We start from the raw sequence: 17,268 nt of genomic DNA, 5'->3' as shown, positions 1-17,268 counted from the left end.
AGAGAAACAGGTTACGCATAGAGTGACTGTGCATTTCGAACAATATGTCCTGGGCCTAGCAGTGCATGGCTTATTCTGGCATCGCCTTTGTTCACTTCGTTTTATTATAATGTGTCCTTTGCAATCAAAACGAACATCGTGAGGGTTTTGTGAAGGCGCTGAACAGCTGCGCTTTTTACCTGGTTGTTGCCTGTTTGTAGGGATTTTTAGATAGGATCGGCAAATTGCTCTTCTAAATTCAAGCAAATTCATTTTGGTGGCTGATTTTCCATCTTCGCTCTCTATCAAGTTATATATGATATGGGCATTCACAACTGCCATGTCCACAATTCGAATGAAAATAGGCCAATACCACTTTTTAGCTCTGATTGTTGTTGCATATTTGCTGATCCACCAATCATGAAAATCGACACCTCCCATCAGGGCCGTTTCTAGCTTTGTGGGGCCCTAGGCAAGAGGCAGTTAGGGGCCCTCAAAAGTTAGAGAGCTAGACAGATTGGTATTTCATTTATACCTGTGAAGTTTGCCAAACAGTAATTAAACGATTTCTATATCTTTTGATGGTGTTAAAGGATGCAAGTAACTATTACACCATATTTATTTATTTAAACATTTATTTTAACTTAACATCACAGTCTCTGAATACAAACCACACTTCAAAATATTGGTAACTTAACATCACAGTCTCTGAATACAAACCACACTCCAAAATAGTAGTAACTTAACATCACAGTCTCTGAATACAAACCACCACCAACTGCATTGTATTGGGCTCAAAATCTCTGCTTTCTGGCTTTTTTTTTTACTAGCAAAATCATCAATGATATCTTCATACAACACGTCTTTCCCCACTTCATGGTTGATGCTGATTATTGCAAGACCACTGAGTCGCTCCTGCCCCATAGATGATCTTAAATAGGTCTTGATGAGTTTCAGCTTCGAAAAGCTCCTCTCTGCTGAGGCCACAGTCACAGGCAGAGTACAGGCAATTCTCAGTGCAACCCACAGATTGGGATACAATTCCTCAAAATGTTTTTTGTGGATAAAGGTGAGGAGCTCAAGAGCAGTCATTTCGTCTGAGGGCAAACTTGGTAAGTGTTTAACTTCCATAGCCAGTTCCTTTCCATCAATGTCACTTTCATTTCCAGAGGTTAATGTCTTGCATAGTTTGTCACACTGGTTGTTCAATGACTGATCATCCAGTTTCTGGAAATTGAGCAGCACTCCAAATTGGTCTCTTACTTCACTCAGAGTTTTAAATCTATCAGTTAAGGATTGAATGGTAGTGTCAACAACAACATTAAAGAATGTTATTTCTAGCCTCTTCATTGCAGATCTCATCTGCGGCCTCATAAGCAAAGTGTCTTTTTGTACTTCTTAATCTCTTTTCTTTGAGTACAGCCTCTACATTCATTTCCTCACACATATCTTTAGCAGAGACTTGAGCTGAAGTGAATCCAATTCTTCTGTAGTTAGTCAGAGATGTTTTCGCTTTAGTAAGGAGGTCAACTGCCACATCAAGCTGCATTTTAGGAGACTGCAGGAGCTTACTGACATGGTTCACAATGTGTAGAATGTCATACCATATGACTGTGCAAATGATAAATCGGTATGACCCCACCTCTTCTGCCAGACTTTGGGCTTCAACCTTGGTCAGAGGATCAGACACTTCCCTGACCTTCAACAAAGCTTCCCTTATATTAGAGGCCTGATACCGCACAGCTTCTATGCTATTAATACGGCTCTCCCATCTTGTGTCACTCCAGGTCTTGAGTGCAACAGTGACATAATCTTTTAGGATTGCCCATCTTTGTGGTGAGGCTGAAAATAGGTTGTACAGTTTCTAAACAGTGCCGAAATAGCTAGTGGCATCTATTGAAGCTGTTGCTGCATCAGATATCATCAAGTTTAGGGAATGTGCTCCACATGGAACATAGAGTGCACGAGGGTTCTTCTCAAGAAGTCTGGCTTGAACTCCTTTGTTTCTCCCTTTCATGTTGGCACCATTATCATATGATTGTCCTCTGCAATCTTCAAGGAGAATATTCAGTTCCGTCAGTTTCTTTATAATTAGAGATGACAAACCAAGACCTGTTGTTTCAGAAGCTACAAGGAACCCCATAAAATGTTCCTTAATTTCTGGTTTCTTATCCATTTTGACAGTCCTTATGACGACTGACATCTGTTCTTGATGGCTTACATCGGGAGTACAGTCCAAAATAATTGAATAATATTTGGACTGTTTAACTTCAGTCACCATTGTGTCCATTATTTTAGTACTGACTGAAGCAATAAGTTCATTTTGGATGATATTTCCAAGGTAGCTGGAATGACTGAACTGGTCACTCTCAACACGCTCAATGTGCTGCTTCATGACAGGATCAAATTTAGCAAGCAGCTCCACCTCTTTTAGAAAATTCCCATTATTCTGCTGGTGTAACGTGTTTGATGAACCTCTAAATGCAAGATTTCTCTCGGCTAAGGATTGGATAATGGCGATTAAGCGAGTCAGGACATCTCTCCAGCGCCTCTTTTCAGCCTCCAATAGTGTTCTTTCAGCTTGGTCTATTGTCTTTCCAGTTTGCAAACTGAGTTGTAAATCTTTCCAGGTTGCCATGTGCGCTATGTGTGCTGAACTGCTCTCATGACTTTTCAAAAGTGTGCCTATGTTTTTCCAGTCTGTCAGTCCTTCTGTCACTAACTTTTGTTCTTTGGTTGAAAATAATTTACAACAAAAGCAATAGAGAGCATTTTTTGTTTTTGAGTAGATAAGCCAAGTCCGCTTCATCTTTTCTCCATTAACCAATGTTCTACAAAAATAATGATAATGGAAACTTCTTCCGTCTTCTTTTTTTGGGAAATGTGAAATCAGAACTAATCTGAAATGGCCCTCTACCTACTGCATCCGTTCTAAATGCATCAGACAGAATGGTTGGCCAGTTAGCAGGATCTAGTGGTTTAGAATAAATGGGAGGCTGCTCAGAAGTAGATGATGCCTTCTGTGGTTCTGGGGAATGTGGTGGTCTTGGTGGCAGTACAGCTTCCTGGACAGATCCTGATGAATGTGATGGCACTGGAGCATCCTGTTCAGGAAGTTCAGAATATTCCTCTGGCTTGCTGTCTGGAGCTCCAATATATTTTAGAATTGATCCTGCAAAATTACAAATTTCCTTAGATGATTAGGCGTTAGTCTAAAATAATACTCACCATTCCGAAAACATAATAAAACCAAACTTTAATATGTTTCTTTAAATTATTAAATAAGCGATAATGAATTACCTTTTTCTTTTGACCATTTTTCTTCGTCAAATTTCTTTTTCTTTCGTTTCTCTGCTCCGCTGAGATAAATTCGTTTTGATGCCATTACGGGAATGATGATTGGCGAGTCTTAGAGTCTAATGTAGGCCTAGCACAGAAATCTGTTAAGTGAAAACCTTATAAATACATGGAATCAATTTTACATACACGATATTCGAGTAGAATAAATATGATTATTTTTATCAGTGTAGGCCTAACACAGATATCTGTAAAGTGTAAACCTTTTAAATACCCCTTAATAAAAATAATTCTACATACACGAAATTCGGGTAGACCTGAAAGGTGAACAGATGGGTGATTGTTGAGCCTGTGGTTATCTTAATATTATATACGAACTAGAGAAACGGACCACACGACAAACGGAATAGAATTCATGTATTTCTGTCACTTCCTTTTGAGCTAACCTCGGTCCTGCCATCTAGTGTTTTTTTCATTAGGTAGGTGAAGTGAGAAAATAAATAATCATAATTTTGATAATAAAGAAATAAGCGAATAAATGAATAAGGGATTGGATAAAATATCGATACAAAATCAACAAAATTGAACATATGAACATATATGAACATTGAATATTGAAAAAGGTGGAAAAGGTAAACATTCCATAGAATACAAACATTTCCTATTGTGCATACAAATATAATAAAAGGAATTCCAACTTACAGTCACAGAACACACAAACTTACAAATTTACACTATCAGAAGCTAAGCATGAAGCGACCAAAGAGTAAACAAGAACGCTGGTGATGCCAATTCCAGTGACAAATAAAGCCAAACAATTGGACAAAGAATAGTAAGCTAATGGCCAAAAAGAGTTTGTAATCAACAATTAGTAACATCTGTAGCCATAAGCCCTAGCTTAGTGAACACATAAATGAATAAATAAAGCCAATTAATGCTTACCATATTATATCTTTAGATTAAATAAGATATAGGTGATTTTTAACAAGATAGTATTTTTAGCAGACGATCAAAACATTTCAAACAATAACAAACACTGCAAGAGGCGTGTTGTTTATTTGCGTCGGCGAGCGGGAGAGGCACAGGCTCATATTTGACCTTCGGTAGCGTTACCTAGCCATTGGGCCGGCCGGGGGCCCCCTGGTAGGTTGGGGGCCCTAGGCAATCGCCTATACCGCCTATAGCTAGAAACGGCCCTGCCTCCCATATATGCACTGTAATTTTTTAACACATGAGGTTGAGGAACTGAATCCTTTGTTTTGCATTCCTTCAGCCAACGTTGCACTTTTTGAAGAGGTTCCACTGTATCATAATTACTGTACTTCCAATTGTGACTCATGTATTATCAAGTCATCTTACGAAAAGAATTTCTTCATTGGTGTCAAATCTAAATCTGTATGTTCCTCTTTTTTGCTTTTTCAGTTCTTTTGCTTCCATCAAAGGGCATTTCTTTACCCTGTTCTCGCGCACATTCCAGTTGCTTGAAAGCTGAGATCGCGAAGATGAACCAGTAACTCATATCCAGTAAATAAGTTATAAAAGAAGACACTATGTGATTATGGTTCTTCTACGACATCTAGCATGTTCAATACAACTTTTGATCCAAGCAGTAAGTCTGCGTGTTTGTCATCAGATGAGCTATTGCCACAATAAAGATCAAAATTGTAGCAATAACCAGAGACACCGCATAATGCCCAAAACTTGTAGCCAAACCTAATTGGCTTACCCCTGATGAATTGCTTCAGAGCGTGATGACCATAATATTTGACTATCATTTCATCAACAGCAAGGTGTTCTTCAAAAATAAAGGCTTCAAATTAGACAGGTATCAACAAGTTTCAACAAGCAATACCTATGCTCAGCTATCTGGTGGGGCAACAGTAAACACGTTGTGACCCGTCTAATTTGTAATCACTTCTTCCCAATGATCTCATATGAGATCGGCAACTTTTATTGCCCTCTATTCTCTTTATACTACATCTACTATTGTTTCAAGCATTCAAATGTTTAATTTAATGTATGTTATTTCAACATGTACCATCAGCTATTATGTTTTAATTACCCACTGTTGCAGAAACAAAGGAAAAGAAACAAACGAACTGTATATTTCGACCACTACTGTGGTCCTCTTCGGCAGAAGTAGTCGAAATACTGTATACAGTTCGTCTGTTTCTTTTGCTTTGTTTCTCCGACAGTGGGTAATTAAAACAATTTACTAAATGTGCTACTACATTTTCGTCTTGTGGGATCTGCTATTATCTTCTAATTGTAGTTTAGTATGACTTATTTGAATAATTTTATATTGACACTTCTCCCTAGTCAAATTCTGATAATTATGAACTTATGTTTCGTTAAATTTTCAGTGAAAAATTAGGAAACCTCATTAGAATATCAGAGAAATATACCTAGTAGATATAGCAAAAAGGTAAGATATGTGTAAATATTGACAGATAATTAGGAAATTTGTAATTTTTAAGTGATCTCATATGAGATCACTGGTAGGTAATGGGTTAAAGACCTAGAGAAAGGTGACTATTGTGTGAGGCAAATATCACTGCAGTGGAAACACATGAACAATTTCAAGGCTTCTAAACAGTCATTTGCCAGGGCTCAACATTAACAGCTCTTTACTTGTTCAGGATAATTAGGAATTCAAAAAAGGAAATCATGGTTGGACAAACAGAAGTTTCCTGATTAAAATAAAGAGGACATGGAATAGTGTAAGAGCAAGTAATTTACATATTATAATATTTTATGCATACACATATTCTTACCAACTGCAATCAGACATGGTGTTTTTGGGAAGTCTGGTTCCTCTGTCAGTCTGTTAACATCAGATGGTTCTTAGAAAAGAAATAGAGCAATTAATTATTCATATAATTTCAACATAAATCTTTCTTTCAAGTCATGTGTACATCACCAATAAATTCTCAACTTAATATATTGCCTAAAATGTCCTGGATACTGAATAATTCTAATATTATTTAAAGTCTTTTTGTTATGTTGCAGCTTTTTTAAAACTTTTTCTTTTTATTGAAATATCTTTTAATTCTGTAGTTGCTTAACAAGTATAGTATAAATCCTACCTCTGCAACTCGAAACAGGGATTCTTTTTCCTCTTGAAAGTATGCCATGATGAGGGTAATTGTTGCCGCCTGGTAGGGCAACTGATTTCCCACTTCTTCACACGCTTTTTTTGCACCTCTTAGTCTGCCCCTCAGTTTCTTTGCAAGTTTGGATTTTACTCTGCTTTCTTCTTCAAAAGAGTCAACAATAAGTTGCTGCTTCTCCCCAAAAGCCTCCAGCATTCTGCCTTGACAACTGAAGCCCATCAGTTGTTGAAAGTGACCATCCAAAGCTTCTGCTGTAAACAGAGCTGGCCATTTGTCCTTCAGCACGAATATACTGCAGCCCTTCATAATCATTACCCTCTGATGGTAATACTCAAACTCAGGACCAGATTGTTCCTCAGGGGGGGGGGGGTCAGGCAATCTATTTGTTGGTCCATAACTTGATTTTTTTATTACTGTAGCTTCTTCACTGTCAGAATCTTCAGCAATTCTCTTTATTTTGTACTGCCCATGCCTCTCAGTCTCCACTCTAGCAACCAGCTGGTTGAGAACAGAATCATATCCTCTGCCAATACTAGTGCCAGCCACTTGTGCATCTTTGAGGCATGGGAAGATGTCAATCACTTTTTTAGCAATCACTACCATGTGACACCGATAAGGCTTTGGGTGCACCTGCAGTACTTTGGCCACCACATGTCTGATAATGGCCCTCCTATCTCTGGGAGACAGCTCTGCAGTTCCACCATGCTTCAGCACTCTATGAACTGCCTTCCTGACCTCCTTTGGCCTGTCTTCCATGTCCTCAAATGTCAGCTCATCAGTTGAGGGCCATGTTGCACAGTGAGCACTTGGGGATGGTGACTGGCTGTCAGGAACTATGGACCACAAGGGGGTGCGAGGTATCAGTTGTAGGGGACTGCTTGCTTCATTGACAACTTGACGGTTATCATCCACTGTAAATTATAACAAATGAATTTAATTAAACTGACCAGGTTCTGCCCAATGTGGATGGCCCTGATCAGGACCACATCCCCACCCACTTATCATGGCCAACTCTAAATTGGGCTTGCCCATTCATAGCATTCATTTGATTTCTCATTTTTCCTAAAATGCTGTTTAAGGGACTTCAATTTCCAATACACATTCTAAGCACAGATTTCTATTTTAAAAAGGCTGGGAAGTGTACTCACTTTGTTTACAGCTACTTACAGAAAATATATTTTACTGGCTTAATTCTGTCTTGATGTTTTCATGTTGAAATAATGATGGATGCCTGTGAACCCATTTTTGTCAACCCAAGTTAAATCTCCTACAGACACAAACATACCACTTGACTTATCCTGGGCTGTCCATGTCTCCATGAGGGCTCTGGCCTTTATAGGCTTCAGTGCTGCATGAAGGTTGATGTCTTTTATAAGCCTCAACTCATCAGCTCTATCCACTCCAACATCCTCCAGGCATTTCATCACTTCTTCTAGCTTGTGTTCAAGCTTAAGTTTCACCAGGCCGGACAAGAGTAGGTCTTTCACTTCATCCATGTTTAAAACTGATACAGCCACTGGAAAATGACAGTATGTAGTCCAGAAACAGCTACACACCACCAAATGCAAGAAATGAGATGTACATACATACATACATATACCAAGGCTTTTTCCCCCTTCCAAGGGAGGTAGCCAAAAAGGGAAAGGCATAAAAACACTCCCACCCATTTCATCCCTAAATACACTCCACACCCCTCCCACCCTTCCTCTCATCTGAGCACCTCCTGGATGACGGGTCATCCCTGCACCCTGCCCACCGCACTGTCAGTGCGATGGGGAAAGAGGTCTGACACACACACTAATCAATACTTATACACTTGTCTGAAAACTATGCAAGTTCAACAAACAAAACTTTTGAGGCTGGCTTGTATTTGCATTGCACATAAATCTGCTTGTCTACATATATTATATTTATGTAGGAACAGTGTGTTTTAATGAAATTCCCCAGTCCTGTCCAAGCTTGTAGATGCTAAGGGGTGTATAACTCGGAATATGACCCAAATTTACACATTTTGAACTCTTTACAGACTGTGAGGATTCATGACATATTAGCAAGCCAAAGGTTGGCACAGAAATGAACTGATAGGTTTGCACAACAAAAAGCACAGTCATTTCTTTCACCAAAATAAGGATAATTTTTCCTACCAGAAAACCATCCTCGTTCTTTTCTAGAAGCAAGGCTTGGTCTTTTTTGAACTCAGTACCTCTAAATACTACTGAATTGGCCATCACTGTATTTGAATGTGAAAAATGTTGACCAACTATTGCTGTTTTAATATGTCCATCAAGAATGTCAAGCTTGAAATCTATAGAATGTTTTATTTGAAAGGCAGCAGGGAAGAGACAACCAGCACTGTAAAATGCCTGTAGCAACTGATGTCTTTTGGCAAGTGATTTGGGGAGATTTTTGAAATTATGAAGACCTCTAGCACACTTTTTAAAGTATGAGTGTTTGCTCTCAAATCTCATTGTCCACAATCGGATCAGTGGACCAAATCTGACAATTAGCTCAGGGTAGTGACAGAGAAAATGATATTTTGGTCTAAGGTTGATGTTTGGGAATATCGTAGCTCTGTAATCAATATAACCCTCAATTAGAGAAGCCAAAAAGACAATCTGACCTTGGGCTATAGCTGGAGCACAAACCAATTCGACTATCGACTTTAAATAAAGCTGCCAGACTTCATCATTGGTATCTTTAACTAAATCCCCAATCTACACAGAAAACAGCCTGAGAAAAACCCAATTTTGAACAGCATGGCCCACCAGTCTGTCATTATTCCTAGTTACACCGCCTGGTCTATCCAAGCTATCAGTTCCTGATAAAACCAGGTTAAATATCCTGCTATTCAATTTGTCATAACTAAACCACTTCTTGTTGACAAGATTATGTATAATGAGTGGCATGTCATATGACATTACACCTTCAAAGAGGTCACGTCCCAAGCAAGGTGGCAGTCCTGGATTTGCAACAAGAAAATGTGTCAACTGGTTAAAAACTGAATCAAATTTAATACCATCATGAGAAGCAAGGTCAGTATGCTCATCAGTGTATTTAATATCCCTGGTGTAACTTTACAGATCTCCTAGTCCCAAGTTTGTATGGTGTCTCTCTGAAGGAGTCCAAGTCAAGTGTGCAAAATCTGCAAAAGTATTGGTGTCTAAAACTCTCCACAAATCCACCAATTCCATGAGATCCAAGATTATCTCCAACAATTGCACAAACAGTGCCTTGAATATTCTTTTCACCTTCAACAGTTTTCACTTTTATGCCTGTAGTTTCCAGTGACTGCAGATATTTCACTAGTCTTGAAAACACTTTATCTTGCCCAAACTGCAGAGCCGACTCGGTGAATAGCATAACCAGTTGCATATGGTCAACAGATGACCGTAAATGTGAATCAATATTAGCCAAGGTAAAATAGACACCTACAACTTTATGCTTCTTCCTGGCTGATCCCAGAGGATTCACCACTTCAAAGGCATCTTGGTACAAAATAATTTGGAACGATTCCTGCTGAAATAAAGCATTTGATCTAAATACTGTCCCATCTTTAACATCTCTGAGTATCTCAGGCATCTCATTTACTGCAGTACAAGCTTCTGGGACATTATGTAAATTTATGAAAGCAGGATAACTATCATACAGAAATTTTATACTCTCTTTAATTGGGATGTATTGAGCATATCTTGCACTGTTTTCATCATCATGTCCAAGATATATTGGTCTAGGACGCAAAGAAGGAAATTTATTCTCATAATATGTTTTTCTAGTTTGTTCTGATCTTAAGGGACCATTCATACTTCTCAGAAAAATCCCTGCTCCACCAACTGCCTCAAGAATTCCTTGAATTTTGTCATTTTCTACACCTGCCTCAATCAATTTTTCACATAATTTTTTTTGCATGTTTATTCTCTATCTGTTGTATGCATCTGACTTCATCTACAATTTTTTGTACTGTTTTGGTAGGTATAAAAAAAATTTGCTTCTAAATTCAAGTAAAATATTGCTAATTCCCACAAAAGTAGCTCTTCCTTCATCTCATCCGAGAGCGAATCATCATCATCTGTATCATTATTCAGCGAAACATCATTTTCATCAATTTCCATTTCTAAGATTTCATTTACATAGAAATAAGTTTCCTCTGTGCTAATTTGGAAACAGCTGTCTTGCAATAATGTGTGAGTCCAATATCTATGTTTCCTAGTTAGATGTGATGTAAAAGAAGGTGGGTGTAAAATGATGATGATTCTGCTGATGAATTTGCTGATCTCAAACACTATTTTCATTCTTTTCTCATTTCTATATTTTTTAGTATTTTAAAATTTAAGTATTGTATTCCATAAAACCTTACCTTTTCCCAATGGTATCAAATGTTTTGAAAAAGTTCTATGTTGAGTTGGGTGTTTTTGATGAAATATACGAAGCCGTTTTTGCGCATTTTAAACGGCTATTTTGGATTTTGCTGATCTTTTAAAATGAAAATTAAGTATTATATTCCTTAAAACCTTACCTTTCCAGTAGTATCAAATGTTTTGAAAAAGTCCCATGTCGAGGTGGATGTTTTTGATGAAATATTCGAAGCCGTTTTTGCGCATTTTAAACGGCCATTTTAGATATTGCTGATCTTTTTTCCCAAAGTATTTTTAATATCATCTCTAGTTTTGAGATTTTGTTGTGAAATTTTTGCATATTATTCTTTATAGCCTTATCTTTCCAAAGGTATCAAAAGTTTTTTTTAAATCCCAAATTTAGTTGGTTATTTTTTTTTATCATATATACGAAGCCGTTTTTAGCGCACTTTAAACGGCCATTTTGAATTTTGCTGATCTTTTTTCCCAAAGTATTTCTAATACCATCTCTTTAGTTTTTGAGATTTTTTTTTGTGAGATTTCAGTATATTTTTCTTTATAACCTTGATTTTCCAGTATAAAATGTTTTTAAAACTTCTACATTTAATTGGTTATTTTTGATCAGATATACTTAGCCTTTTTTGGGCATTTTAGATGACCATTTTGAATTTTTGCTGATATCATTTCCCAAAGTTTTTCTAATACCATCTCTTTAGATTTTGATTTTTTTTAGTGAAATAACCTTAATTTTCCAGTAGTATAAAATAAAAAAATAAAAAAAATCTACATTTAGTTGGCTATTTTTGATCAGATATACTTAGGCTTTTTTCGTGCATTTTAAATGTCCATTTTGAATTTTGCTGATATTTCTCAAAGTATTTTTAATACCGTCTCTTTAGATTTTGAATTTTTTAGTGAAAGTTTAGTATATTATTCTTTACAACATTTTCTTTCCAATGCTGCCATATGTTTATGAAAGATATGACATTTAATTGGTTATTTTTTTTATCAGATATACTTAGCCCCTTTTTGTGCATTTTAATCGTCCATTTTGAATTTTGCTGATATTATTTCCCAAAGCCCAATACCATCTCCTTAGTTTTTGCGATTTTTTGGTGAAATTTCAACAGTAATTTTTTTTATAACCGTACCTTTCCAATGGTATCAAACGTTTCAAAAATTAAAAAAAAAAATAATTGGTTACTTTTGTTCATATAAAAGAAGTCGGTTTTTTGTGCATTTTAAATGTCCAGATTTTTAGTTTTGCTGATCTTTTCCCCCAAAGACTTTCTAAATATCATCTCTTTATTTTTTTTTTGTGAAAGTTTAGTATATTATTAAATGAAGATGTTTTTATGCCTCCATTTTTTATCTTTTACTCCCGATTCTTTTCATCGTTTTTATAAATTATTATTTTATAAAACATAACTTTCCAATGGTATATTTTGTATTATAATAATAAGACAAATGAACCTGTTTTTATGCATTTATTTTTATTTATTAAAATACATGATGAGCATATAGTAGAAAATGCAGCAAGTAAACAAAAAAGAAAATGCACATATACATGTAAAGAAATTCCAATTAAAACTAATATTTGAAATCATGCAACCATGCAAAAAATGACCTGGCAAAAATACCATAAACCAATTAGAAAGGGCTCAGAAATGTGGATCTGGCAATTGCCTATCTGCGAGATGATACAAATGGAATGTTTAATTGAAGAAAACATACAAAAGAAATGTACAAATCTACCCAAAACACAATAAACAGATAAAACAAATGAAAAAATGAAATATAAAAAGACACACACGAAGATGACTACTGACAAAATGTTGAAAGAGTAACAGAAAATCATTGACCAGTAGATCATGAGATGAGACTTTAGTAGAATGGTGGGGAGGGGGTGGTGGTGCCCTATTGTGTACAGCTTTCGCAAGTCCATACTTCACTAGTGTCGCTCACCAGGCCGACACAGCTTTTGTGATACCAGCCAACAGGAGCAATGCCTACCATCACAGCCTACCATGTCATCATACACATTTGGCATTCCACACGGGCAGAGCAAGTCGATTTCAGAAGGAACCATTTGTTGTACACATGGCCTACCAACACCTTCATTACGCTTGCTTACTCTGGATGACAACTTAGGAAATGGTGTGAATGACTTACTTTCCAAACAAGCAGCCAAATGATGCCTCATGATATTGACATCAAATGATATTCTGTGCAGTTGATCGACACCATTTGCACAGAATTCTACCAAAAAGGCAATGACAAACATACCACAATCGGTACTGTTGGACTTTGGGATTCCTTACCTTGATGCTCTTCTTTTGCTTGCCATAAATTTGGGCCATCTGAACCTCTAAGGAAGGATTGATGGAATTTTTATGTAGCAAGCTATCTATGAAGAATATGTCATTAGTGGCAGAAGGGCGAACAGTCAGAACCCAATGGTCACGGCCATTGTGATGTATCTGTGCAGAGCTGAGGCCGTCTGGGACTGACTTAAATGGCATGGGGCATGTCCAGTGTTGCTTACTTTCTGAGAAAACAGGAGCATGATAAGTACTCTGCAACCCGAATACTTCAGGAAATTGCTGACGAACTAGAATATTTACAGCATTCATGTGATCAGATGTTAAGCACATAGACGCCAGTAATATATTCTTGTCAGGTCTTTGATCCAAATTGCCTCATTTCTTATGGTGGAGTCATTCCTGGATCTTCTGAGACAGAGCCTAGGCCTGTGTTTGCTAGTCGCATCTTTAACACTGGTCTCCATTGCCTCATCTGGTACAGGTGGCCTAGTTTGTACCAGGGGCTGGTGGCTAATGCTACACACGGAATCATTTATCATGCTACATGTACTTTCTGATCCTTCATTACCTTCAGAATATTTCAATCTCTTCTTCGACCTTGGGGTTTCAAGAGGCCTGTGATTTGCATGACCAGCATTACTAGTACTTATTTTTTGTGATTGTGGTGTTGGGAGTGTATCTGGATCATCACATTTAAAATCACAACTTCCAGAAGGCGTATGAGGAAGCACCTCATCACATTGCAATGCATCACTCTGTTGTACCACCTGGTCAGCAAACCTCAATTTCTTCTTTGGCCTGGGTGTGCGATTTGTCTTTGGAAGTGGCTTAGCTAAACTTCCTAGGCCAATTTCCTCCCTAGATGAAATATTCTCTCCAGGGGTGGAAGTTACAGGGTCATTCATGCAACCTATCAGATCTGTATGTATCCCAGAATGCAATGCGCCGCACAAAGGCTAAACGTTTTCAGTGCATTACTGAGAAAACGCATTTTCTTGGTAAACTTCCTCAATACAGTCATACTGAATTATTTCTCAGTAATGTACCGTAAATTTTACAGCCATTTCATAGAGTGTATATAGACATTCTAGACATAAGATTTAGGTTACTGACATAAGGATTTAGGTAAAATCTCAGCCGTTTTGAAGATTTATGTCTAGACTTAGGGGTTAGGATCTTTAATAAATTCGGCCCCTGGACCTTATCTTACAAGGTGATCTCGAAGAGGCACAAATGATATTTAGCCAAAGGAATATGGTGTGAGGACGCAGCCTTTATTACGGCATTTCGATACAGTTCAAACGAACTAATAAAGAAGCCGTCCAGGTGTTTCTTTCGATATACTTTTGGGCGGCCATCAATCGCATACACAAACAATATTAATAGATAAATAAATAACAAAGGTGTCAATGTATGAGAAGGACTTTGTGTTAATCTTATATTTTAACAAAATCCGTCTGATTCCTATCATCTGCAGATATATGAACGAGTGTCATATTATAAAACCAACAACAATAGCAAAACAAACATAACAAAACAATGTCTTAGGGTGTCATTCAAAAGCATATAATGATTTTCCAAAACTGTCGGTGAACTATAGCATCTAACTGTATAGTCAGCTTCTCAAAATACTTGTTTAATTATATTCAACAAACAACGGAGTGAGCATATGGTTTCAAGAGAAACTAGTGCTCGTACCAGAGCAAACAATTCCAGACTAACCTGGAAACTCATGTCCGTGAACTATAAGATCTAGCCGTATGATTAAGTTATCAAAAAACTTGTTTTAATTATGTTTATCAACCAATAGAGTGAAGATAAGATATCAAGAGAAACTAGAGCTAAGATAGAGTCCCATATTAACTTGGACCCCCCCCCCCTCAAAAAAAGTACTGTATAAAATCACCTGTCTTCAACCAAAAGTGGGAAAATCCCCGAAGAGGACACAAGGACTTTTAGGGTGACATTTCGCCACAAAACAAGGACAAGTAACCACCTTCAAACACCCTTGTGCCTACAATCACATCAACATATCCCTGTGCAGCTTTACACATGTGTAATGATAACAACGAACAAACATGGAATGCTAACAAGCTTCCTATTCATAGGAGCTGAGCTGAAAGAGTCTTGCTTGTTAGAGGCGGGGGACAAACAGAAACAAGCCGAGGTTTCTCAAACCCATGGCGAGCGTGGGCACACGCGGGCGTGTGCGGAGAGAGACACAAAGATAAAGAGATAAAGAGACACAAAGATAAAGAGATAAAGAGAGAGAGGGAGAGAGACACACACGGACACGCACATATGCACACGCATGCACAAACACACAGACACATATACACACACATGTACATACACACACACCACAGGCTTCATTTTTTTTGTTTTATTTCCATCCGCTTGTTTACGTATTTGTGTATTAATTCATCCGTTCATTTACTTATCTTGCTTACGCAGTAATTAATTTATTTAGGCTAACACTAAAATATTTTTTATTAAGCTTAATCTCTCGACATCTTGGGAACTAAACGGAGCTGAATACGATAGTCTGGTGAAGGAGTAAGCATAAAAGTAGATTTGGGTATTCAAAAAACTCGTATAGTTTTTGATCCTCGGGTTTCCTAGAATTTCATCAAAGCTGAATGAAGTCGATTGTCTACATGTACAGTAGTCAGAATTGAAATGTTCAAAATATTAATGAAGATATTTATTTTTTCCTGATTTATGTATATTTTATTAATAATATTATTAATAATGAAAATTATAATGAAGATGGTAACCACAAAGATGACGGTGATTATGATGATGATATTGATTATATATATATATATATATATATATATATATATATATATATACATATATATATACATATACAGTATATATATATATGTTTTTTCTTTCTAGTTCTGTCTGATGCTTCATCCACTAATCTATTTTTTTTCCATTTTATTTTTTATCATATTTTCTTCAACAACCTTGAGTTATGAATAGGTTTTTGTTGTAAACACCGCGAAATAAAATTTATTTGCCTTTAGTTCCCCCCAAAATATACATACACACACAATATATATATATATATATATATATATATATATACAGAATATATATATATATATATATATGTATATAAGAAAAGTGGAAAGGGAAAGCCACGGTCTGAATTTGATCCTTGAGTTTTATTCCTGACCCATTTCGTTCTTAGCTTCTTCAGAGGAATGAAGCCGGCGTTATACATAGGGAACCAAGTCCACGTCCCTCCCTAGGGGCGGGTTCCGTAGTTGGGTTGTACATATCATGAATTGCATAACCGACTCTGATATATAATAAATCACATATCTGATTCTGGAATATAACAAATTGATTAACAAAAACAGTTCTGGTATATCTAGTGTGATGTCAAATGTGATTTATTGTATATGGGTGTATGTATATATATGTATGTATATATATACAGTATATATATATATATATATATATATATGTATATATATATCGCAGGAGCTAAGGAGCTTACGCTGGAAGGCGTTTAGCTCCTAGGAGAACATAACAGAGCAGGTAGCTGTGGGATGTTGGGTGCTTGTTAGGGAATGGTAGTTTTCCTCTTAGTGTATTGTCTTCCTTTTTCTGTTTCCACCACCACTCTATTTCTTCTCCTTCTCCTTCTGCTCGTTCTCCCCCTTCTCTATCTCCTTTTCCTCCTCCTCCTCCCCCTCTTCCTCCTCCTCCTCCTGGTTCATCCGTCTGATTTGTTTCATCCATGCCTTCTTTCCATCCGTTTGTTTCTTCCTTCAGTCTGACACCCTTTATCTGCCTTCCCCCCACATCCTCGTGCCCCTTTCATCCTCTTGCCACCTGCATCTGCTCGACCCTTCATTCACTTGCCCCCTTCATCCGTTTGCCCCTTTCACCCGTTTGCCCCCTCCATCCGTCTTGCCCCTTTCATACACTCGCCACCTACATCCGCTTGCCTCTTTCATCCTCTTCCACCTTCATCAATTTGCACCCTCCTTGTTCCCTCCGCTGCTCGCTCATTCATCCACTTGCCCCCTCCATCCACTTGCCCTCCACACCCACTTGCCCCCTCCATCCGCTTACCCCCCTTCATCCACGTGCTTTATTCCATCCATTTGCTCCTTCCATCCGCTTATCCTCTTCATCCGCTCGCCCCTTCATCCGTCCGATATGGCCCATCCAACCATTTGG

At 37.4% G+C, this 17,268-nt stretch overlaps 3 protein-coding genes across 4 annotated transcripts; all 3 read right to left on the bottom strand.

Moving 5' to 3' along the window:
- Positions 1-596: 596 nt before the first annotated feature.
- On the bottom strand, positions 597-4,473 carry LOC143036590 (zinc finger MYM-type protein 1-like). 2 transcript variants are annotated; one of them, XM_076204148.1, is made up of 3 exons: positions 4,219-4,473; positions 3,280-3,419; positions 597-3,151 (listed from the first exon to the last, which is right to left on the bottom strand). In XM_076204148.1, the coding sequence occupies exon 3, from the start codon at positions 2,786-2,788 to the stop codon at positions 1,844-1,846; it is 945 nt and encodes a 314-aa protein (XP_076060263.1). In that variant the 5' UTR covers positions 2,789-3,151; positions 3,280-3,419; positions 4,219-4,473; the 3' UTR covers positions 597-1,843. The 2 variants fall into 2 exon arrangements, with proteins under 2 accessions (XP_076060263.1, XP_076060264.1); XM_076204149.1 differs by lacking the exon at positions 4,219-4,473 and adding an exon at positions 3,577-4,195.
- Positions 4,474-4,832: 359 nt separating this feature from the next.
- On the bottom strand, positions 4,833-7,885 carry LOC143036355 (uncharacterized). The gene is made up of 4 exons (XM_076203604.1): positions 7,675-7,885; positions 6,363-7,300; positions 6,055-6,100; positions 4,833-5,071 (listed from the first exon to the last, which is right to left on the bottom strand). The coding sequence occupies exons 1-4, from the start codon at positions 7,883-7,885 to the stop codon at positions 4,833-4,835; spliced, it is 1,434 nt and encodes a 477-aa protein (XP_076059719.1).
- Positions 7,886-8,299: 414 nt separating this feature from the next.
- LOC143036354 (uncharacterized) lies at positions 8,300-13,374 on the bottom strand. The gene is made up of 5 exons (XM_076203602.1): positions 13,063-13,374; positions 12,707-12,887; positions 9,468-10,258; positions 9,155-9,376; positions 8,300-9,103 (listed from the first exon to the last, which is right to left on the bottom strand). The coding sequence occupies exons 1-5, from the start codon at positions 13,372-13,374 to the stop codon at positions 8,300-8,302; spliced, it is 2,310 nt and encodes a 769-aa protein (XP_076059717.1).
- Between the last annotated feature and the right edge of the window lie 3,894 nt (positions 13,375-17,268).

The sequence above is a fragment of the Oratosquilla oratoria genome, chromosome 20, assembly GCF_046742065.1.
Source record: "Oratosquilla oratoria isolate Oo_2021 chromosome 20, ASM4674206v1, whole genome shotgun sequence".
NCBI classification, from domain to species: Eukaryota; Metazoa; Arthropoda; class Malacostraca; order Stomatopoda; family Squillidae; genus Oratosquilla; species Oratosquilla oratoria.
Note: the sequence above shows the minus strand (reverse complement) of the source record. Positions and strands in the feature narration are given on the sequence as shown.

Coding starts and splice junctions, on each gene's coding strand:
- LOC143036355 (XM_076203604.1), bottom strand. CDS start 7,885: ATGGATGAAGTGAAAGACCTACTCTTGTCCGGCCTGGTGAAACTTAAG. Junction 7,301..7,674: donor AGCCCAGGATAAGTCAAGTG/GTATGTTTGTGT, acceptor TATAATTTACAG/TGGATGATAACCGTCAAGTT. Junction 5,072..6,054: donor AAACACCATGTCTGATTGCA/GTTGGTAAGAAT, acceptor TTATTTTTGAAG/AACACCTTGCTGTTGATGAA.
- LOC143036354 (XM_076203602.1), bottom strand. CDS start 13,374: ATGAATGCTGTAAATATTCTAGTTCGTCAGCAATTTCCTGAAGTATTC. Junction 12,888..13,062: donor AGCAAAAGAAGAGCATCAAG/GTAAGGAATCCC, acceptor CCATTTCCTAAG/TTGTCATCCAGAGTAAGCAA. Junction 9,377..9,467: donor AACTTGGGACTAGGAGATCT/GTAAAGTTACAC, acceptor GTTTTTAACCAG/TTGACACATTTTCTTGTTGC.
- LOC143036590 (XM_076204148.1), bottom strand. CDS start 2,788: ATGAAGCGGACTTGGCTTATCTACTCAAAAACAAAAAATGCTCTCTAT.